Source organism: Monodon monoceros, unplaced genomic scaffold (genome assembly GCF_005190385.1).
Source record: "Monodon monoceros isolate NGI ecotype Baffin Bay Population unplaced genomic scaffold, NGI_Narwhal_1 Super_Scaffold_12, whole genome shotgun sequence".
Taxonomy (NCBI): domain Eukaryota; kingdom Metazoa; phylum Chordata; class Mammalia; order Artiodactyla; family Monodontidae; genus Monodon; species Monodon monoceros.
In genome coordinates this window covers 165845507-165872477 of record NW_021703768.1, presented here as the reverse complement: position 1 = coordinate 165872477, position 26971 = coordinate 165845507, and the positions used below count along the sequence as shown (strand labels likewise).

At 40.1% G+C, this 26971-nt stretch overlaps 1 protein-coding gene across 1 annotated transcript; it reads right to left on the bottom strand.

Moving 5' to 3' along the window:
- Positions 1-97: 97 nt before the first annotated feature.
- LOC114892224 (zinc finger protein 14-like) lies at positions 98-22849 on the bottom strand. The gene is made up of 8 exons (XM_029216880.1): positions 22783-22849; positions 20350-20519; positions 12805-12954; positions 12495-12617; positions 9143-9289; positions 2579-2705; positions 2314-2374; positions 98-1916 (listed from the first exon to the last, which is right to left on the bottom strand). Exons 1-8 carry the CDS (start codon positions 22847-22849, stop codon positions 98-100), a joined length of 2664 nt encoding a protein of 887 aa, XP_029072713.1.
- Between the last annotated feature and the right edge of the window lie 4122 nt (positions 22850-26971).

Here is a 26971-nt window from a genome sequence, read left to right as displayed (position 1 = left end):
ATTTACAACTTGTAAAAAACAATTCTTTTGTGTTGAAAGTTTTTTGGAACGTTATACATGGATTAATTTTCATCAAGCTTTCTCATGTTACTTACATTTATAATTTATTTCTGGTGGGAGTTTTAACATGTAACGATGAAGGCCAACTGAAGTCTTTCCCACGCTGTTTACATTCAAAAGGTTCTACCCTGTGAGTCTTTTCATGCCTTCGGAAGGAAGTGGGATGACTGAAGGCCTTCCCACATTCTTTACATTCATAGGGTTTCTCTCCAGTGTGAGTTCTTTCATGTCTTCGAAAACTCTGATACCACCTGAAAGCTTTTCCACATTCCTTACATGCATAGGGTTTCTCTCCTGTGTGAGTCCTTTCATGTGTTTGCAAGGAACTGTAACCTCTGTAGGCTTTACCACATTGTTTACATTCATAGGGTTTTTCTCTAGTGTGAGTTCTTTCATGTGTTCTAAGATAACTTGGACACCTGAATGCTTTACTACATTTTTTACATTCATAGGGTTTTTCTCCAGTGTGATTTCTTTCATGTCTTCGAAAACTTTGATAACACCTGAAGGCCTTTCCACATTGTTTACATTCATAGGGTTTCTCTCCAGTATGAATTCTTATGTGTGTTTCTAAGGAAGTGTAATCTCTGCAGGCTTTTCCACACTGCTTACATTCATAGAGTTTCTCTCCAGTGTGTGTTCTTTCATGTAGTCGTAGCAAAGTTGAACAACTAAAGGCTCTGCCACACTCCTTACATTCATAGGGTTTCTCTCCAGTGTGAGTTCTTTCATGTTTTTGAAAGGAAGGGTAATACCTGAAGGTTTTACCACACTGTTTACATTCATAGGGTTTCTCTCCAGTGTGACTCCTTTGATGTATTCGAAATGAACTGGGAGAAATAAATGCTTTCTCACACTGCTTACATTTATAAGGTCCCACTCCAGTGTGAGTGATCATGTGCACTCGAAGGCTTGCAAGAGCTCTAAGGGCTTTCCCACATTCCTTACATTCATAAGGTTTTTCCCCAGTATGAGTTCTTTCATGTTTTCGAAAAGAACTGGGACAACTGAAGGCTTTACTACATTTTTGGCATTCATAGGGTTTTTCTCCAGTGTGATTTCTTTCATGTATTTGGAAACCTATATTAGAACTGAAAGTTTTACCACATGGCTTACATTCATAGGGTTTCTCTCCAGTATGAACTCTTTCGTGTGTTTGGAAGGAAGGGTAATACCTGAAGGTTTTACCGCATTGTTTACATTCATAAGGTTTCTTTCCATTGTGAGTTCTTTCATGTATTCTGAGGGTACTGGGACAACTGAATGCTTTACTACATTTTTTACATTCATAGGATTTCTCTCCTGTGTGAGTCCTCTCATGTATTTGTAAAGTTTGATGATATCTATAGGCTTTTCCACAATGTTTACATTTATAAGGTTTCTCTCCAGTGTGGGCTTTTTCATGTATCTGAAGTGAAGCTGAAGAACTAAAAGTTTTCCCACAATCCTTACACTTATAAGAGGCACCTCCAGTATGTGTTACCATGTGTCTCTGAAAAGTTTCGAGCTGCACGAAGGCTTTCCCACACTCCTTACATTTATAGGTTTTCCCTCCAGTGTGATTTCTTTTATGTTTTTCAAAACACTGCAGATAACTAAAGGCTTTCCCACATACATTACATTTATATGGCTTCTCTCCATTTTTCTGATACTCATATGGCTTGTGTCCAACGTGACTTCTGGTGTACCTATTATGGAATGAATGATGCATGAGGACTTTTCCACATACTTTGTGTTCCCATGGTTTTACTCTGATAAGAGTTTTCTTGTTCAGATTGAGATTTGGAATAAGGCTGAGGTTTTCTCTACATGGACTATCCTCTTTCCCTTCACATATTCTCCCTACCTTACGACTCCTGCAAAAAACAAGGAGGAATTATTAATGATCTCTTTATTAATGATTTCATACTTATTACAATATTTCAGCTACAGTTTTATTATTTGTAGCAAAACTATAGGTATTTTTCTATTTCGGGTGAATTGTTCAAAACTGAATATACTGAATGCTCCGCGAGAGGACTCACCCTTGCTCACCAAAACGGTGATATTTATACATAGGGATTATTAATGCTATTTCCAAGTGAACTATTTTGCAAACACTGAACATTATGTCATATGTAAGAAAGTAATTTGGTGAAAATTTTCTGAAAAGCAATAAATTTGAAGCATGGATTGTCTTGTTTCTTTTTAAGATCTGGTACAATAAAATAATTCTCATGTGAAACACTGCTTTCTGCTGGGAGTGCCACTCACCTTAGTTTTGTCCCCTGGTTTTTGCACTTATCTTCAATGTCATGATCTTTCCATGTTTCTCCTAAAATGCAGGCACAGAAAAATGATTCCAAAGTATTAGAAGTTATAGAAAAATTATTAGATTCTAGTGCTACAGTGAGCTGTGACCATACCTAGTTTATTTACCAATGTCCTCCCTGTACACATTCCACCTCTTAGAATAATATTGTAGGGCAGAAAAACTTGACCTTTGACTGACAAGGTGAAGGTAAGTTGTCATCCTTACCTACTGAGGCCAGGTTCCTGAAGGTTTCCCCCATCACATCTCTGTAGAGTTTCTTCTGTGAAAAATCCAGTAAAGCCCACTCTTCCAGGGTGAAGTTCACAGCAACATCCTCAAAGACCACTGCGTCCTACAACATCCCATATATATGTATGGTAGGATGAGTAAGACTGACAGCACTGGACATCTATACTCCATTTATAAGGAAGGTTACATATGATTCTGCTATCTCCCAACATTTATTCTCTGACTTGATCATCAGAAACTAATTCTCTGTCCATACTTACTTCCTCATAAATTTAACAGCATCAGGAACACATGAACATTATTTACATAGTTTTATTGCAATCACATTACAAATCCTATTGCTGTCTAATGGCAGGGTCCAAAGCATGTTGGGAAATGTCAGAAATGCTATAAAAATGAAATAAATATTATCAATTTAAGACCATCCATTGGTGAGAAAAACTCTTTCCTCCCGTTTCTTATTATCCACCATTTACACACTCCATGACGCAGAGTGTGTAATATCCTGTAATAAACCATAATGGAAAAGAATATGAAAAAGAATATGTATATATATGCATAACTGAATCACTCTGCTGTATAGCAGAAACTAACACAACATTGTAAATCAACTATACTTCAATAAAATAAATTTAAAAAGATAAAGAGGGACTTTATCTTAATGACAAAGGTGTCAATTCTCCATGAAGGCATAACAATCATTCATGTGTACATGCATCACAACAGATTGGCAAAATATATGAGGCCAAAACTGATAGAATGCAAGAAAGTAAGTGAATCCACTACTAGTTGTAGACTTCAACACCTCCTTACCATGAATTATCAATTGCAGCAGGCAGAAAATTAGGAAGGACAGAACTGAAATCAATAGCACCATGGAACAAGTGGATTTAATTGTAATCCATGGAAATCATTCTTCTCAAGTTCATAAGGAACATTCACCAAGACAGAACACATTCTGGGACATAAAACATACTTTAACAAATTTGAAAGGACAACAGTCATTCAAAATATGCTCTCACACCACACAGGCACTAGTCTAGAAATCAGTAACATGAAGATAGTCAGAGACTCCCCAAAATACGTGGAGATTCAACAATACGCTTCTAAATAATACGTGGGATCAAAAAAGAAGTCCCAAGAGAAATAAAAAATTATTTTGAAGTAAATGAAAATACAACTAATCAAGGGTTGTGGGATGCAGCAAAACAATGCTTAGAGGGAAATTTATGCCACTGAACAAATACACTAGATAAAAAAGAAAAATCTATAATCAACAATGTAAATATCTACCTTCGGAAGGAAAAGAACAATTTAAACCCAAAGAAAGCAGAATAAAAGAAATAATAAAAATTGGGGGAAAAAATCAGTGGAGTATATTAAAAGAAAAAAAGCTGGATCTTTGACAAGATCAATGAAACTGATAAACATCTTGTGATCATAACTAAGAAAAAGAGAGAAATTACAACACAAGACCATCAGGGGTGACCAGAAGGTATGGGAGGTGGGTGCTGAAGCCTCTTCACTATAGTGAAGGAGTCTCTGAGGACACTACCAGGTGTGCCTGTTGTATGGCAACAGTCTTGAGCCTTCTATGGTAGGGCTGTCCATTCAAGGTGGCCCAATTTCCAAGTAACCGCATAAATGGGCTCCAGTAAATTTATAAACAAGGGATATGTTGCCTCCCAAACATCACAAGAATCTAGACAATGTTGTGAGTGCTGAGACGGACTATTGGTATTTCTTCATGGTGCCAGGAAGGGGTGGGCTTCTGTTTATTAATTTTTTTTTAATGTATTCATTAAAGGTATCCAGGCTTCATATGTTTGGAGCAATGCCCATCCACTTTTTACAAGCCCACCTTTTTCAATACTGTATGTCCTGAATATCAAATGAACTTCCTCAGAAGAGATGTCATTAATGTCATATCTCTGCTCGTGGCACAAGGTGGATGCAGTTCAGATCCTGCCTGCAGAGACTGTGTGTGTTCACAGTGGTGTTGAGGTTCCCTGACGGTAACCAGTTAAAGGTGTATCATGTCCTTTCAGAGGTGAAGGCCAAGTGCAGCTGAGAGGCTGTTGAAACAGGAACTGAACAGAACAGACATAGTCAAATCTGTGAGAGTAGAATGTTGAGCAGAATGTTTAGCAGTTGCTGAGTAGATGGAGTCAGTAATTTCCATAATGCTGGGGACTAGGAATAAGCGGTTTCTGTGATGGGACAACAGCCTCAAGGTTGTAGCATTCCACTGTGAGGTGTTTTTCACTCTTTCCAGGTTTAATAACAGGTCAAATTAGGCTGTTCAAGGCAGAAGCCCTGGGGATAATCACTTCTTCCCAAAATAACAGGTTTCTTAAAGTTTTCAATCCTCATAGGCCCTGTTACACTGGATCATATAACTAATTTAACTAAGGGGTAAGGACCATGGAGTCTCATTTTGTGAAGCCAATTTGGAAGTGGCAAGAACTTAATTTAACTTAATTTTAATTTATGATTTATTGGTTCAGAGCTTTCCTGCTCACTATGGGACATTTTGTGACAATGGGTGCTATGATCGTAAGGAGAGGCAAAGAGTTCTGATGGTTATGGTGAACTATACCAATCTGCTCTCTATATTATATTCCGTACTTCCTCTAAGATCATGCAGTACACCTTGCTTAAATCTACTGAGATTCTAGGTATAACTAACTTGAGATCTCTCACTCAATAATTGTAGGAAGGTTTGTGAATTACGGCATTATAGGAGACTGTAACATTAATTCAAAACCTATGTTCTGAAGAGGTTCAAAAAGCAAGGACTTTTTATCGAAAGCTTTCTCTGCATCTATTGAGATGATCATATGGTTTTTCTCCTTCAATTTGTTAATATGGTGTATCACGTTGATTGATTTGCGTATATTGAAGGATCCTTGCATTTCTGGAATAAACCCCAATTGACCATGGTGTATGATCCTTTTAATGTGCTGTTGGATTCTGTTTGCTAGTATTTTGTTGAGGACTTTTGCATCTATGTTCGTCAGTGATATTGGCCTGTAGTTTTCTTTCTTTGTGACATCTTTGTCTGATTTTGGTATCAAGGTGATGGTGGCCTCGTAGAATGAATTTGGGAGTGTTCTTCCCTCTGCTATATTTTGGAAGAGTTTGAGAAGGATAGGTGTTAGCTCTTCTCTAAATGTTTGATAGAATTCGCCTGTGAAGCCATCTGGTCCTGGGCTTTTGTTTGTTGGAAGATTTTTAATCAGTTTCAATTTCAGTGCTTGTGATTGGACTGTTCATACTTTCTATTTCTTCCTGATTCAGTCTTGGCAGGTTGTGCATTTCTAAGAATTTGTCCATTTCTTCCAGGTTGTCCATTTTATTGGCATAGAGTTGCTTGTAGTAATCTCTCATGAGCTTTTGTATTTCTGCAGTGTCAGTTGTTACTTCTCCTTTTTCATTTCTAATTCTATTGATTTGAGTCTTCTCCCTTTTTTTCTTGATGAGTCTGGCTAATGGTTTATCAATTTTGTTTATCTTCTCAAAGAACCAGCTTTTAGTTTTATTGATCTTTGCTATCGTTTCCTTCATTTCTTTTCCATTTATTTCTGATCTGATTTTTACGATTTCTTTCCTTCTGCTAACTTTGGGGTTTTTTTGTTCTTCTTTCTCTAATTGCTTTAGGTGCAAGGTTAGGTTGTTTATTCGAGATGTTTCCTGTTTCTTAAGGTAGGATTGTATTGCTATAAACTTCCCTCTTAGAACTGCTTTTGCTGTATCCCATAGGTTTTGGGTCGTCGTCTCTCCATTGTCATTTGTTTCTAGGTATTTTTAAATTTCCTCTTTGATTTCTTCAGTAATCACTTCGTTATTACGTAGTGTATTGTTTAGCCTCCATGTGTTTGTATTTTTTACAGATCTTTTCCTGTAATTGATATCTAGTCTCATAGCATTGTGGTCGGAAAAGATACTTGATACAAATTCAATTTTCTTAAATTTACCAAGTCTTGATTTGTGACCCAAGATATGATCTATCCTGGAGAATGTTCCATGAGCACTTGAGAAAAATGTGTATTCTGTTGTTTTTGGATGGAATGTCCTATAAATATCAATTAAGTCCATCTTGTTTAATGTATCATTTAAAGCTTGTGTTTCCTTATTTATTTTCATTTTGGATGATCTGTCCATTGGTGAAAGTGGGGTGTTAAAGTCCCCTACTATGAATGTGTTACTGTCGATTTCCCCTTTTATGGCTGTTAGTATTTGCCTTATGTATTGAGGTGCTCCTATAGCTACAGTAATCAAGACAGTATGGTACTGGCACAAAAACAGAAAGATAGATCAATGGAACAGGATAGAAAGCCCAGAGATAAACCCATGCACATATGGTCACCTTATCTTTGATAAAGGAGGCAGGAATGTACAGTGGAGAAAGGACAGCCTCTTCAATAAGTTGTGCTGGGAAAACTGGACAGGTACATGTAAAAGTATGAGATTAGATCACTCCCTAACACCATACACAAAAATAAGCTCAAAATGGATTAAAGACCTAAATGTAAGGCTAGAAACTATCAAACTCTTAGAGGAAAACATAGGCAGAACACTCTATGACATAAATCACAGCAAGATCCTTTTTGACCCACCTCCTAGAGAAATGGAAATAAAAACAAAAGTAAACAAATGGGACCTAATGAAACTTAAAAGCTTTTGCACAGCAAAGGAAACCATAAACAAGACCAAAAGATAACCCTCAGAATGGGAGAAAATGTTTGCAAATAAAGCAACTGACAAAGGATTAATCTCCAAAATTTATAAGCAGCTCATGCAGCTCAATAACAAAAAAAAAAACAACCCAATCCAAAAATGGGCCGAAGACCTAAATAGACATTTCTCCGAAGAAGATATACAGACTGCCAACAAACACATGAAAGAATGCTCAACATCATTAATCATTAGAGAAATGCAAATCAAAACTACAATGAGATATCATCTCACACCAGTCAGAATGGCAATCATCAAAAAATCTAGAAACAATAAATGCTGGAGAGGGTGTGGAGAAAAGGGAACACTCTTGCACTGCTGGTGGGAATGTGAATTGGTACAGCCACTATGGAGAACAGTATGGAGGTTCCTTAAAAAACTACAAATAGAACTACCATATGACCCAGCAATCCCACTACTGGGCATATACCCTGAGAAAACCATAATTCAAAAAGAGTCATGTACCAAAATGTTCACTGCAGCTCTATTTACAATAGCCCGAGATGGAAACAACCTAAATGTCCATCATCAGATGAATGGATAAAGAAGATGTGGCACATATATACAATGGAATATTACTCAGCCATAAAAAGAAACGAAATTGAGCTATTTGTAATGAGGTGGATGGACCTAGAGTCTGTCATACAGAGTGAAGTAAATCAGAAAGAGAAAGACAAATACCATATGCTAACACATATATATGGAATTTAAGAAAAAAAAATGTCATGAAGAACCTAGGGGTAAAACAAGAATAAAGACACAGACCTACTAGAGAATGGACTTGAGGATATGGGGAGGGGGAAGGGTAAGCTGTGACAAAGCGAGGAGTGGCATGGACATATATACACTACCAAACGTAAGGTAGATAGCTAGTGGGAAGCAGCCGCATAGCACAGGGAGATCAGCTCGGTGCTTTGTGACCACCTAGAGGGGTGGAATAGGGAGGGTGGGAGGGAGGGAGACGCAAGAGGGAAGAGATATGGGAACATATGTATATGTATAACTGATTCACTTTGTTATAAAGCAGAAACTAACACACCATTGTAAAGCAATTATACTCAAATAAGGATGTAAAATAAAATAAAATAAAATAAACTACACTTTCTCATAATTCAAAAAAAAAAGCAAGGACTGCCCTTTTTATCTTTTTGGTTATGTAAATTTTTTAGTATATTTTGGATTTACAACTGGAAAGTTGTGAGCCTTTTTTCTATACATTTTTCTTTTTGTTCCTTCTTTCCCATCCTTCCCTATATTATATATACTTTGGAAAAGAGGGTGTCCTCTCTACCCTGGGACTCATAATATATTTCCCCCAGGGGTGCACACTAGTGCCATCCGGATCAGAGGTCTCCTCCACAACTACCGGGTATTTTAGAGTTTTTAGTTTAAGTTTGAACTAATCCCTTTGCCGTACCACAGTGCGGCTATGGGTGTTGTCCCCCGTAACTCAGAGGGTCAGGATCTTCGTTGCAGTAGAGGCAGGGACAGCAGCAGCAGAGGTGAGCCCTCATATTAGGAGAGTGGACTCAGCTCACCACCTACTGGCTGCCTTTCCCAGTCTCCTTCTCTCTCTGAAATACCTGATCTTTAAGGAGTGGCCATCTCATGGGCTCACCTCATTCACAGGGTATATAATCAGCCTTTTACTCCCCAAAGACAAGGCAATCCCAGCCTCAGTTACACTTTTACTTAAAGACACTGATAGGTTTCAGCCAACACATCGACTGAGGACCACTTTAACAAAGGAGCCTTTCTCATACTCCTGCTCAGAGAGGACAACGAATTACCAAAACTTCCAACTCGGTGTCCTCTGTCTATAGAACCCAGGGTTGGTGGGGTCAGCAGTGCCACACAGGGCAGCTCAGCGCAGAGGAGGAGCTCCTCAGCAAAGAGCAGCTCATAGGGCAGGAGCCTCCAGGCTTTCTTATCAGCCTGTCCAGGTAAGAACTAGGGGAAGAGGGAGGGGTGAGGCTTAACTTTCAGTAGTCAAACATCAAATATGTGGACCCCCGACAGCTCATTATAAGAACAAATCCAGAAAGCATTAGCACTGGTTTGTTCTTATACAAAGAAACACTAACAAAATGATCAAGAAGTAATCAAAACTGGTTATTTCAAGGTGGCTGGAATAAGAGCAGAGAAGTAGAACAGGATATGTAAGTTAGTTTCCTATCTTAGGAATTTTTTAAAAAATCAACCTTTCCATGCATTAGTTACTGAAAATAAGAAGAGAAATTTACATACACTGCCTTTTCCTATGATTAATCATTATTTTAAATTAGCTTTTGATTTTTAAAATTTAAACTTTTCTACATAAGAAACTACTTCAAAATTTAATCCTTTAAACACTAGCAGATATAAAACTGCAGACCATGAAAAATTTACAAATCCCTTTCCAACGAAAAAAACGGGATTTCTATCAACAGCCCTAACGTACAATGCTTCAACTTACAATTTTTCGACTTTCAACAGATACACTTACAACCATCCTGTGCCCATACAACCATTCTATTTTTCACATTCAGTACAGTACTCAATAAAGTACATCAGACAGTCAACACTTTATTATAAAATAGGCTTCGTGTTAGATGATTCTACCCAAATGTAGGCTAATGTAAGTGTTCTGAGCATGTTTAAGGCAGACTAGGCTAAGCTATGATGTTCAGTAAGTAAGGTGTATTAAATGCATTTTCAACTATCAATATTTTAAATTTACGATGGGATTATTGGGATGTAAGCCCATCATAAATTGAGTAAGATCTGTAATAGTTCCTCCCTCCACTATATTTAACATAAAATATTTTATAGTATGAGTAGCATATTATAATACATTAGGGGTTTCAATTAAGCCCTGAAATGTACTAGAAATTTCAAAGATTTCCATAGGCTTTGAGGTGTTTTCCTCATATCAATGAAAAAGAAATTCAACTGCTTTTTCCTCACATGTATTAAAATAGGAATTCATTTGCCTTAGGAATAGTATAGCCTCTTAAAAGTCAAAGTTCTCTAGAGACATGGACAGACACTGACCTAAAAAATGAAAGAAGCAGGGCTTCCCTGGTGGCACAGTGGTTGAGAGTCCGCCTGCCGATGCAGGGGACACAGGTTCGTGCCCCGGTCCGGGAAGATCCCACATGCCGCGGAGCGGCTGGGCCCGTGAGCCATGGCCGCTGAGCCTGCGCGTCCGGAGCCTGTGCCCCGCAATGGGAGAGGCCACAACAGTGAGAGGCCCGCATACCGCAAAAAAAAAAAAAAAAATGAAAGGAGCACCTGAGAACTTAAAAACACCCATATCTCACATCTTGAGGGTCTCCTGCCTAAATGGAACCAAAATTCTACCTGGTTCCACAATTTTCTTATCTTACACTGTATGTGTCAACCAACTTACATAGTATAACCCCGAATGCCAATGAGAACCAGAATCAACACAGATATGCAGCATGCTTCGCTACAATTCAGAAAACAAAAACACCACCACGTTCACAAAGTTGAACATAATCGCAACTTGGGTTCTAAACACTCCTGGTTGAGATGTAACCCCCTACAGTGTGTCAGCCTCTGGTGAAGGAGGGTAGGGACACCTGAACAGCCACAAGAAAGAACACTGGGAGCTCCATACGTCCTCCCCCCTGTAAGCATGGACGCTCTCCCTCCTCCAGGCTTCTACTCTCACAAGTGAGGAAACTCTCAGCCTGATTCTGTTTAAGGGTCTGACCCAAATGAACTCCCAAATTCATCAACCCTTTGTCCATGAGACAGAACACCTGACCTTCAGACTTTCTCAATGTGCACCAATTACATTCTGAATGCAAAACATCAGCATAAGGCCTAAAAATGTCTAGACCTAAGGAACCACAACTACAAACTCAGAAATACCATCACGACACACCTCCCACCCCCGTGTGCACATGCATCCCCAGTGTTCCAGGGGGTTGGTAGCTTTTCTCAGTATAAAGGACTCCCTCTGTGGTGGGTGTGACCAGGAAGAACACCAGCAGAAGGAGGTTCTCCAGGAAGAATCCAACAGGTCTTTAAGTATTTCCCTCTGCAGACAAAATGGGAGCCATAGCTTGGGCCAGGCCGCTGCTCCACTCTGCAGTTGCTCTGGAACAACGTTGATACTTTAAATGACACAAAGCCAGTGTGTGAACAATCCCAAAAGTCACTCAAACCCAGCATTTACATAGAAAGGAGGGAAGAAAACTGTAAGGCACTTTGACGAGTTCAAATAGAAAACCCCAAATATCTATTCAGGTGTCAGGTAATTATTATTTCCAGGGAAAGAAACTGGTTTGTAAACAACTGATCATACTGGAACACTTCTACTCTGCAATTCTAAGCCCTGGAAATTTACTTGAAGACACCCAAAAGTAAAGAATAGACCTCAGGAACTTCCTATACATGCTCAGGGGAATAAAGAGTGAAAGAATCCTATACAAATGGAACGTGTAATACTGGAACATATTATTTTCTTCTAAAATTCACCTCTTTCTTGCCTGTTTAGAACTATTTTATACTCTCTTTGAAGCTCTATTGATTAAATACATTTTACCTCTATTGAAAAACTCAGACTTAAATAAGTGAAAAAAATCTTTCTGAGGTGACAAACCCAGGCTGTTCTGACAAAACACCCAGGAAAATTTCCAAAGAAGAACCTCCACCCAAAGCACTTCCCATAGGATGTATGTGTGCAGGACAGATTAGGGGGAGAGGCAAGAGGATTTGATGCAACCTAGTTCTAAGTTGTTATTCTCGGCTCTCCTCTCACGAAAACAGCCACAGGCAAACATAAATCTTTTAAAAACAGCATTCCATGGCTCTGGAGAAAAAAGATAAAATATTGGATCTGTGTGACATGCAGCCGGAAGACAAACAGCTGATTATAATGTGAATTAGAGAGGGGAAGTTGGCTCTGGGAAGGAGGTGAGGGATCTGAACATTTAGGGATTTATTATCAGTCCTAGGAAGAGCTACGGCGGGGGGACGGGAGCATGGATTTGAGACTCCGCTTCCCAAATATGTGGGAAACTCAGGAGAAAACAGGTGACCTCTGGGAGAAAGGGACCGGGAACACCGCAGACTACAGCTCCTCCCACGCACGAACCCCAGGGACCGAGGCCTGATTGTCACTAATGACCCTCCCCATGGTTACCGCACAGTCTGGGGAGACGCGGGGACGTAGGCACAGCGCTGCCCAGCGAAGCTCTGGGGTCGGGCGCTGAGCTAAATAACGGGACAGGACGCCCGGCGTCCGGCTGCCGTCCCAGCGTCCACGCTGCGGGCGGGAGGGGACTGAGGTCCGAGCCCCGCCACAGCCGGTTCCTACAAGACGCTCCGCCCCGACTCCACACTCAGGGGCAGCACACTCACCATTTCTAGGTTTCCTGGGTCTCCCTGAGTCCTTCCTACGGCTCCCACGACCAGTGCAGGTCACAGCGCAACACAGACCGCGGCCCGCTCACCAGGAACCGTGAACCACAGGCTATACCCGATCTCCGGCGAGGCCGGCGCCGGTAGGGACGTCCACTCCGGTGCGGTACGTCGCCCCCACCCACCTGCTCCAGCGGCGCCCCTGATTGGATAGCTCGGAGGGCCACGCCCCTCAGCTTGAGCTACAGCAGGAGGGAGGATGCGCTGCTCACCCGAACCACCTTCTGCCAGTGGGTGGGAACCTGACCCAGCCACGATCGTTTGTATGGAGGAAAAACTTTCTCCTGGCCTGGGGCTGCCTCTACAGTTTTTTTCTCCCAGCTCTTCGTGAACATGTGGTCACAATTTACAGGGAATTCTTGAGTTTTCGTGAAACAAGCACACAGCATGAGGGTGGGCCAGGCCACACTGGAACAAGAGGGTCTTCTGTCTCTAGGGATCAAGGGCTTGGCATAGGGCTGTCAGGCCACTCAGGGAACTGCAACCCTTGTTCAGAAACACAAGACACTAAATGTGACCTCACCACTGATAATAAAGAACCCGGCTGCATTTGATCTCACCACTGATAATAAAGAACCCGGCTGCATTTGATCTTTGATCCTTTCAAGGATTGAGCCTTCCACCCATCCCTTTCCCACACCCACTTATTTGGCACTTAAGTGAAAGAAACCCAGGACACTTGGATCTGTGGGAAGTTTGAACCCAACAGCCCCAGCCTGGGCACAAGGACTCAGTCTAACCACAGGGTGTGAGATGTACTCATTAAACTATTACGTCATGAAATAAAAATTCATATTCTAAAGCAAGTCAAGGAAAATTTAAACATAAAAAATTTTCTCTGCCCTTTGGCCTCCTCCTTCCCCTCTTCTGTGCATTGTGTATCTGCATTATGCATCAACCAAACCTCCCCACCGGCAGAAATACCTGCTCAACCATAAAGAGCAACATTCTCCCAGTATCAAGAAGATAACTCCTTAGGAGATAGCCTTCTTGCTTAATCTTGTAAGGGGCCACGCATACCCATGACCCACTATTCATACTTGCTTTGTACATGTAGCCCTGGATTGTGTAAACTGTCAGTAATACATCATTTAATGTGCAGCCCTCTGCCTCAAAATCTTATATAACTGTGCTTCAACATCTAGTGGGCAGAATAGTTCTTGGAGCTTTCTGAGGGTATATTTCCAGGTTATAATCCTCAATTTGGCTCGAATAAAATTTTCCATTTCTTTCTTAGATCGACTAATTAATTTTTTTGTCAACACAGGTTTCATTAAATTCACATTTTACATTGGAAGGAAATTTATTTTAGATCAGATTTTGCCAGTGTTTCTCGAGAACGTCAAAATGTAACTGACTACAATGTCCCTAAGGCAACTGATTCCGATTTTCACTGATAGAAGAAAAATAGTAAGTCTTTATCTAAACAGGGAAGTATCTGGAAATCCGCGCCCCGCTCCCACCAGCTTTACTGAGGTATGACTAATAAAACTGCCTGTATTTAAAGATTACAATGTGATGATTTAATATACGGTATCCCGGGGCTTCCCTGGTGGCGCAGTGGTTGAGAGTCCGCCTGCCAATGCGGGGGACACGGGTTCGTGCCCCCGTCTGGGAGGATCCCACATGCCGCGGAGTGGCTGGGCCCGTGAGCCATGGCCGCTGGGCCTGCGCGTCCGGAGCCTGTGCTCCGCGACGGGAGAGGCCACTACAGTGAGAGGCCTGCGTACCGCAAAACAAACAGACAAACAAAACAAGAAAAATATACAGTATCCTACATTGTATACTTGAAATCAGCCAAGACAGTGGATTAAGTAATCTCACCACCCACACAAAAAGTAACCATGTGGGGTGATGGATGTGTTAATCAATCTGGAAACTCTTATATGCCTACAAGATTGAATTGCATAACTCTTAATGTATTTAATTTATATGAACACCTTTATTGAGACAATGTAGATACCATACAATGCATCACATTAAAGAGAACAATTCAAAAGGTTTTCAGTATATTCCCAGATATATACAATCATTCCCACAGTTGATCTTTGAAGATATTCATCATCTCAAAAAGAAATTCCTCTTCACTTTTTCACTCCCAATATCCCATCTTCCTCCTCCAATATCCAGCCTTAGGAAACCTTAATCTACTATCTGTCTCTACAGATTTCCTTATTCAGGGCTCTCAAATGAATGGAATTATGTAATATATGGTTTCTGTGATTGACTTCATTCATTCGACATAGCTTTTTCAAGGTACACCCATGCTGTAGCATTGATCAATATTTCATTAATTTTTATGGCCAAATAATATTCCACTAGATGGATAAAATATTTTGTTTACCCTTTCATCTCTTAATAGACATTCAGATTATTTCCACTTTTTGGCTACTATGAGTAACATTGCTATAAATTTCATGTACAAATTTTGTTTGACCACATGTTTTCATTTTCCATAGGCATATAGCTGGGAAAGGAACTGGGGGGGTCACATGATAATTATAGATTTGATTTTTGAGAAACTGCCTGACTGTTGATCAAGTGGCTGCACCATTTGTGAATAAAATATTTCAAGTGTTGATTGAAAAAAAGGATCTAACTAGAATTCATTGTTGAGCAAAATTATCCTTCAAAGGTAAAGGGGAAATAAAGACTTTGAGACAGGGCTTCCCTAGTGGCGCAGTGGTTGGTAATCCGCCTGCCAAAGCAGGGGTCCACCTACCAAAACAAGGGATGAAGGTTCGAGACCTGGTCCGAGAGGATCCCACATGCCGTGGAGCAACTGAGCCCGTGAGCCACAACTGCTGAGCCTGTTCTATGGAGGCCGCGAGCCACAACTACTGAGGCCCGTGCGCCTGGAGCCCGTGCTCTGCAACAAGAGAAGCCACCACAATGAGAAGCCCATGCGCCGCAACGAGGAGTGGCGCCCGCTCACTGCAACTAGAGAAAGCCTGTGCGCAGCAACGAAGACCCAACGCAGCCTAAAATAAATAAATTTATTTAAAAAAAGAATTTATAAAGACTTTGAGACAAACATATTAGGGAATTTGTCACCAGTACACCTGCTTTGCAAGAGATGTTAAAGGAAATTCTTCAAAAGGAAGGAAAGTGATAAAGGGAGAGCTTTTGAGAAAAAAATAAATGAAGGGAAAATATCACTTTAAAAAGTTCTTAATTAATCTGATAGATAACAATTATTGAAAATAATACCAGAAACAATTTATTTGGTAATTATATCTTATGGATAAGCAAAATGAATGACAGCAATGTTGAAAGGGACAGGAAGAGAGGAATTGGGAATATGAGGAATTTATACAACCAGTGAAGTGGTTTAGTGATACTTGAAGGTCGACTTGGGTTAACTCTAAATGTACACTACAATTCAAGAGCCACCAGTAATAAAGTAAGTAAAGTATAATTGATATGCTAGGAGAAGAAAAAATAGAATCAAGTAAAATGCTCAAAGCCAGAGAAGACAGAAAAAAGGCAGAAGACAAAAGGGAAAAAAAAAGAACAAGGGCAACAACTGGAAACCACAAAAATTATTGTAGATATTAATGCAACTGTATCAATAATCACTTTAAAAGTCAATGGTCTAAATACAACAATCGAAAGACACATACTGTCAGAATGGATAAAAAAACAACACCCAATTATGTATTGTCTGTAACAAACTGACATTAACATTAAAGACAGATGGAGTAAGACTAAGATATGTAAAGATGTATCATGTTAACAAAAGAAATAGTTGAGGGGACTTCCTTGGCAGTCCAGTGGTTAAGACTCTGATCCAGTGGTTAAGACTCCATGATTCCAATGTAGGGGGAGCAGGTTCAATCCCCGGTTGGGGAATTAAGATCCCACATGCTGCGCGGTATGGACAAAACATGAAAAAAAATTTTTTTAAATAGTTGAAATATCTAATTTCAGATAAAGCACAGGGATAAAATGGGGCATTACATAATGATAAAGGGGTCAAGTCTCTAAGGAGACACAGCAATCCTTGTGCTTATGCACACAATAAAGTGGCAAAATACACCAGGGAAAAATGGATAGAACTGCAAGGAGAAATAGATGACTCCACTATTATTACTGGAGACTTCAACACTCCTCCATTAATAATTATGAGAACCAGCAGCAATTGGATTTAATTGAAAACTGTGAAATAACTCCATCAAGCAACAGCAGAATATATATTCTTCTCAAGTGCATATGGAAAATTCATGAAGATAAAACACATTGTATAACATAAAACACACCTTAACAAATCTGAAAGAAGAGAAATCATATAAAATATGCTTTCAGACCACAAAGGCATTAGTCTAGAAATCAATAACAGAAAGATATTGGGAACTCCTCAAATACTTGGAGATTAAACAACACACTTCTAAATAACTCATGGATCAAAGGAGACTCAAGAGCAATTAAAAATTATTTTGAATTAAACAAAAATGAAAGTACAATTGATTAAAATTGTGGGATCTAGCAAAAAGTGCTTAAAGGAAATTTATAGCATTGAAGGCATACACTTGAAAAAAGAGATCTGTGTAATAAGTGATCTAAACCTCAACCTTACACAACTAGAAAAAGATGAGCAAATTAAATGAAAATTAAGCACGAGAAGATAAATAATAAAAGTTGGAGAAGAAATCAATGAAATTATGGGAAGCCAATGGAGAAAACCCAACAAAACCAAAAGCTGGCTCTTTGAGAATATTAATAAAATTAAGATACGTGTACACAAGCTGAGGAAAAAAAGAGGGAAAAAAGAAATTATTAGTATCAGGAACAAAAAGGGAGAAAATAAAACTGTAAAAGCATTTGACAAAATACATGACGGCAAACAACAAATAGAAGGGAAGTTCCTCTTCCTGAGAAAGACCATCTACAAGAAATCTGTGGTTAACATGATACTTATGGTGAGAAACCAGATGCTTTCCTGGTAAGATCAAGAAGGCAATGGACGGCCCCTCTCTCACCAGTCCTAGTCAACACTGTACCAGAAGTCTAAGCTAATCCAATGAAAGAAAATACAAGGAAAGGAAATAAAAGGTATACAGAATGGGAAGTAGGAAATAAAACTGTCTTTTGTCACATATGACATGATTATGGAGAAAAACTCAAAGAATCAACAATAACAAAGAAAACCTCTTGAACTAAAATAAGAGAGTAGATTAAGGTTGAAGGATAAATGGTTATACAAAAGTCAACGCCTTCCTATAGATCATAAATGGTTAATATACAAAAGTCAGTGCTTTCCTATCATTCCAAACAAATATAGTCAATTGATCTTTGACGAAGAGTCAAAAGCAATATAATGGAAAAAAACAGTCTTTTCAACACATAGTGCCAGGGAAACTAGATAGCCACCTGCCAAAAACAAAAACAACATAAAAAAATCCCTACCACGTAATCAATCAATCAATGTACCTAGACACAAATCATAAACCTTCCATAGGAATTAACTGAAAATGGATTATAGATCTTATGTAAAATGCAAAACTACAAAACTCCTAGAAGATAACACAGGAGAAAACCTAGGTGATCTTGGCTTTGGTGATACATTTTTAGAAACAACACCAAAAGCAAGATCAATGAAAGAAAAAAATAGTTAAGTTTGACTTCACTAAAATGAAAACTTGTTCTGTGAAATGCAGTGTTAAGAGATTAAAAACACAAGCTGAAGTCTGGGAGAAAATCTTTGTAAAACACTTCTCTTGTAAAGGACTGGTATTCAACATGTCCATTTATAAGAACTCTTATAAATCAATATATCAAACAATTAAAAATGGACAAAATATCTGAACACATACCTCACCAAAGAAGATATATGAATGGTAAATAAGCATAAGAAAAGATGCTCAACATCATATGTCAACAGGAGTTGTAAATAAAAGAAGAATGAGATACTACTAGACACTATTATGGCTCAAATCAAAACATCAAGAACAAACACCAAATGATGGAGAAGATGTGCAGCAACATGAACCCTCACTCACTGCTGGTGGTAATGTGAAATGATATGCCTACTTTGGCAGTTTCTTGAAACTAAACCTATTCTTACCAGGTTCCTCCTAGCAAGCAGGTTCCTTCCTATTTCCCCAAATGAGTTGAAACTTTCGTTCATAAAAAAACCTACATACAAATTTTTATAAGAGCTTTATTCATGATTGCCAAGACGTACAGGTAACCAAGATATCCTCCAATAAATAACAGAAAAAATAACCATGGGAACATCCATTCGATGAAATATTATTAAATATTTTTAATATTAAGATATTAATATTTAATATTATTAAAGGATATGAGGTGGAACTTCGCTGGTGCTCCAGTGGTTAAGACTCTGTGCTTCCACTGAAAGGGGTGCGGGTTTGATCCCTGGTCCGGGATCCCACATGCCACGCGGTGCAGCAACAACAACAACAAAAAACAACCTCATGAAAGTGATAAGATATAAACTTAGTATTAAAAATAAAATAAAGATTATTTTTAAAAAAGGATATGAGGTATCAGGACAAAAAGATATGGAGAAACCTTAAAATAAGACTGCTAAGTGATTGTATAGTTCTGGAAAGGCCAAAACTATGAGAAAGTGAAAGATCTTTGGTTGCCAGTGATTTTGGGGTGGGAGGGAGGAATAAAGAGGTGGAGCACAAGAGATTTTTAGAGCAGTGAAAGTACATGATACAGAAATGATAGACACATGTCATTTCACAATGTCAAAGCCCAGAGATTGTATAACACAGAATCAAAGCAATCTTACATGTAGATTTTAATGCATCAATATTGGTTCATCGAATGTAACGAATACACCACAGTAATACAAAATATTAAAAATAGGACAAACTACGTGGAGGCACAGGGGTTATGTGGGAACTCTTTACTTTCTGATCAAGTTTTCTGTAAACCAAAAACTGCTGTAAATAAAAGTCTGTTAGGAAAAAAAAAGATAAAGACAGATACATTAACATTCATCTCAGATGACTGATAACTGAAAAGGGCCATCTTTCATTCAACTGATTTGAATTTATTTCAATGAGTCATTATGATGCTCTTATGAGGCCTGGACCCTGAGACTTGGAAGAGAGGTTAAAACTACATTGAATGCTGTGTTCCACAGCCCAGCCCTGGATATTCTGAGAAGTGAAATGAGTGCCTTGGTTAATATCAGTATTGCCTGGGACTCTGACGTGGATAAGAGTGTCCTGGCGAGGCCTTAGTATATATACAGACAAGTGTTACCTTGATTTATATTGTGCCTCTTAGGCAAGAGATTCCCAGAATTCTTTTACCACAAACTCTTAGACAATCATCCAGGGGTCTGTAAACGCACGCTGTCCAAGCCAGTTGCTGATCAGGGCTCAGACGACAGCCTGATTTTTGGTCAGTTGTGGACCCTTGAGTCCCATCCTTCATCAGGATGTCCCAAATAAGGGATGAAAAGCAGCAACTCTGCCTGAGCTGGATCATGTATGAATGTGGAGATGTTGTCTCTAATGTCTGAAACTCCCATCGCTTTTCACTCAGGGAATCCTAAGGAGCTCACGGGGAGCCTAGGGGTCTGGGGAGGGGGTGACCTTCTTCAGCACCTGGCAAGGGACCAAGGAGAGGGGAGGCCACCGCTCCTGCAGGTAGGTTACGACAGGGGGCCCAGGTTTAGCTGTATCTTGCCTGAAGGGGGTCTCCATAGCTGAGCTGAGCTGAGCTCCTGGGGTGCTGTTCACAGGTCCCAAATCATAATGGGAATCTGGGTGAAGGGTCACATGCTCAGGGCTATCTGTGTTTAGCACAGCTCTGTCAGAAGGGATAACTGCAGCTCGAATGGCATATAGCGTGGAGCCTAGGGCAGTTACTGATGGCAATTCCAGGGGCAGGAGACGAGGTCACTGAAGCCTCTACTGTGAATCAGTGTCTGATGGCACTAAGGGAAGTGCCTGTCATCTGGCAGTTCGACCTGAGTCCAGAGCCTTTTTGTTTTTTTTTTGTAGGGGGAATATTCAAGGTGGGCCGATGTACAAGTAATAGTATAAATGGGCTCAAGTAAAATTAATAAACAAGGAATAACATGCCTCCAGAACACCAGAAGAATCTAGACAAGGTTGTGGATACAGAGAGGGACAACAGTTATTTCTTCACTGTGTCAGGGAGAGCGGGCCCCAGGTTACCAAATAATTTTTTTTTTTTTGGCGGTACGCGGGCCTCTCACTGCCGCGGCCTCCCCCGCCGCGGAGCCCAGGCTCCGGACGCGCAGGCCCAGCGGCCATGGCCCACGGGCGCAGCCGCTCTGTGGCACGTGGGATCCTCCCGTACCGGGGCAAGAACCCGCGTCCCCTGCATCGGCAGGCGGACTCCCAACCACTGCGCCACCAGGGAAGCCCTTTGTCAGTATTTTTATGTTCTGATGTCCTCAGAAAAGGATGTCATTGGTGTAATGTCACACCTGTGCTTCTGGAGCAAGGTGGCTACAGTTCAGATCCTGCCTGCAGAGACTGTGTGTGTTCACAGTGGTGTTGAGGTTCCCTGAGGGTAGATAGGTAAAGGTGTATCATATCCTTTCAGAGGTGAAGGCAACTGCACCAGGTGAAGGTGTATCATATCCTTTCAGAAGTGAAGGCAACTGCAGCTGAGAGGCTGTTGAAATAGAGAACAGAACAGACTTAGCCAAATCTGGGAGAGCAGGATATTTACATTGCTGAATGGGTAGAGCCAGTACTTTCCATAATCCTGGGGACAGGGAGTAGGGGTTTTTTGTGTAACCACAGCCTCACAGTTACAGTAATCCAGTGTGAAGTGTCATTCATTCTTTCCAGATTTAAGAACAGGTTAAGGGAATTCCCTGGAAGTCCAGTGGTTAGAACTCAGCGCTTTCCCCTGCCAGGGCCCAGGTTTGATCCCTGGTCAGGGAACTAAGATCCCACAAGCTAAAAAAAAAAAAGAACAGGTTAAATGAGGCTGTTAAAAGGAGAAGCAGAAGGAATAATCACTTCTTCATTAAAAGGTGTTACACAATGGTTTTCAATCCTTCAAGGCCCAATATAAGGTTTAATTTATTGTGGGACAGACTAAATAATTTAACTGGGAGGTAAGGCCTGTGGTGTTCCATTTTCCCTATATAATTTGAAAGTGTCAAAGACTAAATTAAAATTTCATTTATAACTCAATGGTTCAGACCTTCCTCTGCTCAGTGTGGGATATCTTAAGACAATGGGTGCTATGACCAAGAGGAATTTAGTCCTCATGGTCAAGGTGAAACATATCCATTTGTCCTCTCTATGATATTTAGTTAACTCCCCTAAAATTATCCAGGATACCCTGCTTAAATTTTGAGGGATTCCCAGGTATCCCACATTTGAGCCCTAGTATTGATTATTTGCATGAAGGTTTGTGAATGAGTGCATTACAGCAAAAGGTAAAATTAATTCAGAACCTGTGATGTAGAGGCCCAAAAGCAGAATAGTGTCCTTTCATATCTTTTTTCTTAAAAAAAATTTTTTTTATTTGTCTTTCCTTTCAACCTTTTTGTTGTGTAAATTCTTTTAGGATATCTTCAATTTCCAATTGGGTCAAAGTGTAGACATTTGTTTCCGTATTCTTTTTCCTTTGTTCTCTTCCTCCTATCTTTCCAGGGATTTTTTGGTCACTGGATATACTACCGGGGAGGTGGTATGCTCTCTACCCTGATATTTGTAAATTTTTTCATCTAGAGAGCCACAAAAAAGTGCCATCCCCCATGATAACTGTTACCTTGTAAATGTTAAAAACAAGATAACACACTCAAAATGAGATCACTTATACTAAGCAGCATGTCACCAAACCAAGTTAATTATAGTTTCAGCTGTCCCCAAAATGGAATCTTAAACCATCAATCAGGAATTACCCGTTCAGCACTAGTTAAGTAATCTGCCACACAGACCGCTACTATCCCCTAAAGGAATAGTACTGATACCTTGCCAGACCAATCCACTTTTCCATAGTATTAAAGTTCTTTGTCCCCACTCCCTTCTGCCTACCTGAGCCTTCCATTTTGTGCAGCTCTTCGAAGTTCCTTTCTGCTAGATGAGATGCTGACTGATGCATGAATCACTGAATAAAGCCAATAGGATATTTTAAATTTATCAGTTGAATTTTGTTTAGTATAAAGCTTAAGGACTGCTTAAGCTTTGCTGTGCCACAGTGAGACCATGGTTGTTGTCCCCCATAAACCTGATGGTGGGGATCTTTGTTACCACAGAGGCAGCAGCAGCAGAGGTACTAAAGCGTCCTGGGAAGTCCTCTGGTATTAGGAGTGTGGATTCAGCCCACCATCTAAATGGCTGCCTTTCCCCCATGTTTTCTTTCTTTCTTTCTTTTTTTAAATAATTGTTCTTTCAGAGCAATTATCCAATGTGCTCATCTCTTGCACAGGGTATAGTTTCCCTCTCTCATCAATGATATGATGGGTTAGGGCCAACCTATTCTCTGTCACAGATTCACTCTAACACACCGATAATTCGGGCCAAGAAACTGATTTAGGATTAACTTAAGAATGACTAAATCCCATACTCCTGCTCCCAGATGCCTAGGAATTCTCGACTGTCAATTCTGGTCCACTTAACCTAGAACTGAGGCTTGGTATGGTCAATAATGCAACACAGGGCAGTACAGCTCACAACTCGAGCTCCCCAGCAAGAAGCAGCCCGCAATACCCGCCCCCATCAAGCAGCAGAGCAGGTTAGAGAGTCAGAGCAGGAGAAGACAGACCCACGGGTGGTGGTCATGTCTGGACATGCTGCTGCTCACTGCACCAACTGTATGGTCACCTGCAGAGGGGTGGTTCGCATGTTGAGTGATGTCAGTGTGGCATAAATACACACACACACACACACACACACACACACACATACGGAGGGTAGGAAAAGGCTTATGAATCACAGAACTGAAGTTTCAGGTGAGGGCAGGGCAGGCCTCTCAAGCAGCACAGGGTGGGGTTTGGGGAGGGGGCGGTTGGGGAATGAGGCTTAAGCTGAGAGCAGTCAAATATCAAAAAGTGTGGGCTCATTACAAGTACAAAGATGGGTAAGAAAAATATGCATTCGCAAATGCTTCTTTTTAGATAAAGAAACACAGGATACTCAAGAAATGATCACCACTAGTTTTTTCGGGGTGGCTGAAGCAACAAAACTGGAGGAAAACAAAATGTTCAGACACTGAGTCTAATTTAGACCTTCTCATCTTACAGAATTTTGCTAACTGTTGCACGATTATTTAAAATAACCGGAGTAATTTATATAAACCATATTTGTCTATTCAATAGACTTTATTTTTAATTAACTTGCTTTTGCTTTTTAAAACAATTTTTAATTCATTTAATTTTTACTTTTCTTTAAGGACACCATTCTAAGATTTAATCCTTTAAACACTAACTCTTATAAAAGTTTTAACCATAAAAAAGAGAAAAATTTCAAATCTCTTTCTAACTAAGAAGCACTATAAACTACAAACTCTATAAACATTATAAACCATACGAAGCTTTATAGTTTCTCCTTATATCTTACTCTGGGGGATTATTATTATGCATTATTATTATGAATAATATAATGCACTAAGGATTGAGACAGGCTGGGACCTGGGACCCTTTGCTGCAGTGCTTGCATCTGGACAAACCTTTAGCAACAAAATACAAACTGTAAGGGACAAGCAACAAAATACAAAGAAACTTAAGGGACTAACATAAATGCATGTATGTGAAGTTGGGGCAAATTCTGAACAATAAGATACAAAAAGACCAAAACCCACACAGCACCACCAAAGGAGAAGGCAGACCACCTAAGCCACCCATCCAGAATGACCCCATATAAGGTACCAGCTGCCCACTCCCCCAACCCCCAGGGAGCGAGCAAGGGAACCTGTTACTTGTTTTCGCTCCCTCCTGCTACAGCATAGGCCCCAATAAAGCTTTGCCTGAATTTTCTGTCTGGTCTCTTATCAATTTCTATTGGTTAAGGAGGCTAAGAACCCTGGTTGGTAACAGGATTTGGGACTAATCCATAAAATGTATTAGACCTCTCAAAGATTTATATAAGTTTTAAGTAGTTTTTCTCATAGCAATTAAAATAAAAATAAAATTCTGTTTGGTTCCAGAATTTCTTGCCTTACCTCCATTGTATCTCTCAGTCAGCCTACATTTTCAAAGCCCAACAAAGAAAAATCTCATACATTCACAGGAAATAATATCACAAATTACCAAAGGAAAACAAAGTTAAGAGCTGCAATATTCAATATATAAAGGTATACAAGGAAAGAAATGCAAATGTTTGAATCAGGTGTTTCCCTATAGTTCAGAAGAAAACCCAGATTCCCAAGCCTGCAGTCCAGTCTCTGCCTGCTGGAATACAACCCCTAGAGTCAATCCCTGGTGATGGAGGATGGGGGGACACCTGACCAACCACAGGAACGAACTCTGGGAGCTCTGCACACCCTCTTCTCAGGGCATAATGAAAATGCTCCCTCTCTAAGGCTTCAGTTCTCACAAGTGAAAAAACTCTTGGCCGGATTCAGTTTAATGTTGTGATTCAAATGAACTCCCCACCTCATAAACCCTTTGTCTAGAAGACAGAACTCCTGACCTTCACAGACTTTCTCAATGTACTCAGATTACTAAGTGCACCTACACTGTGGATGCAAAGCTCAAGCCTACCTCTACAGCCACAGTTAGAACCTCAGAAAGGGCATCACCTCCCCATCCCCCTACCTACTATCCCATGCTCATCCCCAGCTTTCCAGGTCTCTGTAGCTTCTCTCGGTAGAAAAGTTCCTTCTGTGCTGAGTGTGAGCAGGTAGGACACGTGCAGAGCGGGGCTCCCCAGGAAGAAACTGGGCCTTCAAGTACTTCCCTTTGCAGGCTCAAGGGGGCCTTAGCTTAGAGAAGCTGACCTTGGGCTTCTCTTCACACATCGCTGATCTGGACCACCACTGACACTTTAAATACAGAAACCCAGGGTTTGAACAATACAGAAAAATCATTCAATCCAGTGTTTATGTGTAAAGCATGGAAGGAAATTTTTAGGTAATTTTCTAGTTCAAAAACACCCCACAAATATCTATTCCTTTCAGAAAGTAAATGTCAGTTAATAATTATTTCTATGCTAAGAAATTGTTTGGAAACATTGTATGATTTCACTTATATGTGGGATGTAAAAAACAAAACAAACAAAACAGAAACAGATCCATGGATACAGAGAGCAAACTAGTGGTTGCCAGAGGGGAAGGGGGTGGGAAATGAGTGAAGTAGGTGAGGGAGATGAAGAGGTACAAACTTACAGTTATAAAATAAATAAGTCACGGGAATGTAATGTACAGCAGAGGGAATATAGTCGATAATGCTAGAATGACGCTATATGATGACAGATGGTAATTAGACTTACCCTAATCATTTTGTAATGTATAAAAGTATCAAATCTCGGGGTTTCCCTGGTGACGCAGTGGTTGAGAGTCCACCTGCCGATGCAGGGGACACGGGTTCGTGCCCCGGTCCGGGAAGATCCCACATGCCGCGGAGCGGCTAGGCCCGTGAGCCATGGCTGCTGAGCCTGTGTGTCTGGAGCCTGTGCTCCGCAACGGGAGAGGCCACAACAGTGAGAGGCCCGCGTACTGCAAAAAAAAAAAAAAAAAAAAAGCATCAAATCTCCATGTTGTAAACCTGAAACCAATATAACATTGTAAATCAATTATACTTCAATTAGAAAAAGAAAAAGGTGAAAAAAAGAAATTGTTCGGAAAACAATCACATTGAACACACTTCTAGGTGTTGCAAGTCTAAGCCCTGATACTGTAATTTGAAATCACCCAAAAGAAATGGGCAGAATTCAGAATGTTCCTACACTGCTAAAGGGGGAGAAAAAAAAGAAACAAAAGTGTAAACAAATGGAATGTGATAATAAAATATTTATTTTTTCTTATCTTCACGACTCTCTTGCTTCTTTGGAAATATTTTATATTTTCTATCAAGATCTATGATTAAATATTTAAATGTTTACTTCAAAACAGAGTTTAAAAAGTGAATAAGGGGCAAACTCACGCAGGCGCAGTTCTGACCTGGAACTGTGAGGAAAGGACAGATCACCCAGGAAAGTCACCAAAGAGGAAACTCTACCCAAAGGATTCCCATAGAATGTCTGTGCCCAGGGAGATTCTGGGGACATAGACACTAGGCTTTTAAGC

Coding starts and splice junctions, on each gene's coding strand:
- LOC114892224 (XM_029216880.1), bottom strand. CDS start 22,849: ATGCATCAGTCAGCATCTCATCTAGCAGAAAGGAACTTCGAAGAGCTG. Junction 2,375..2,578: donor CAGGAACCTGGCCTCAGTAG/GTAAGGATGACA, acceptor CCTGCATTTTAG/GAGAAACATGGAAAGATCAT. Junction 1,917..2,313: donor AACCAGGGGACAAAACTAAG/GTGAGTGGCACT, acceptor TGTTTTTTGCAG/GAGTCGTAAGGTAGGGAGAA.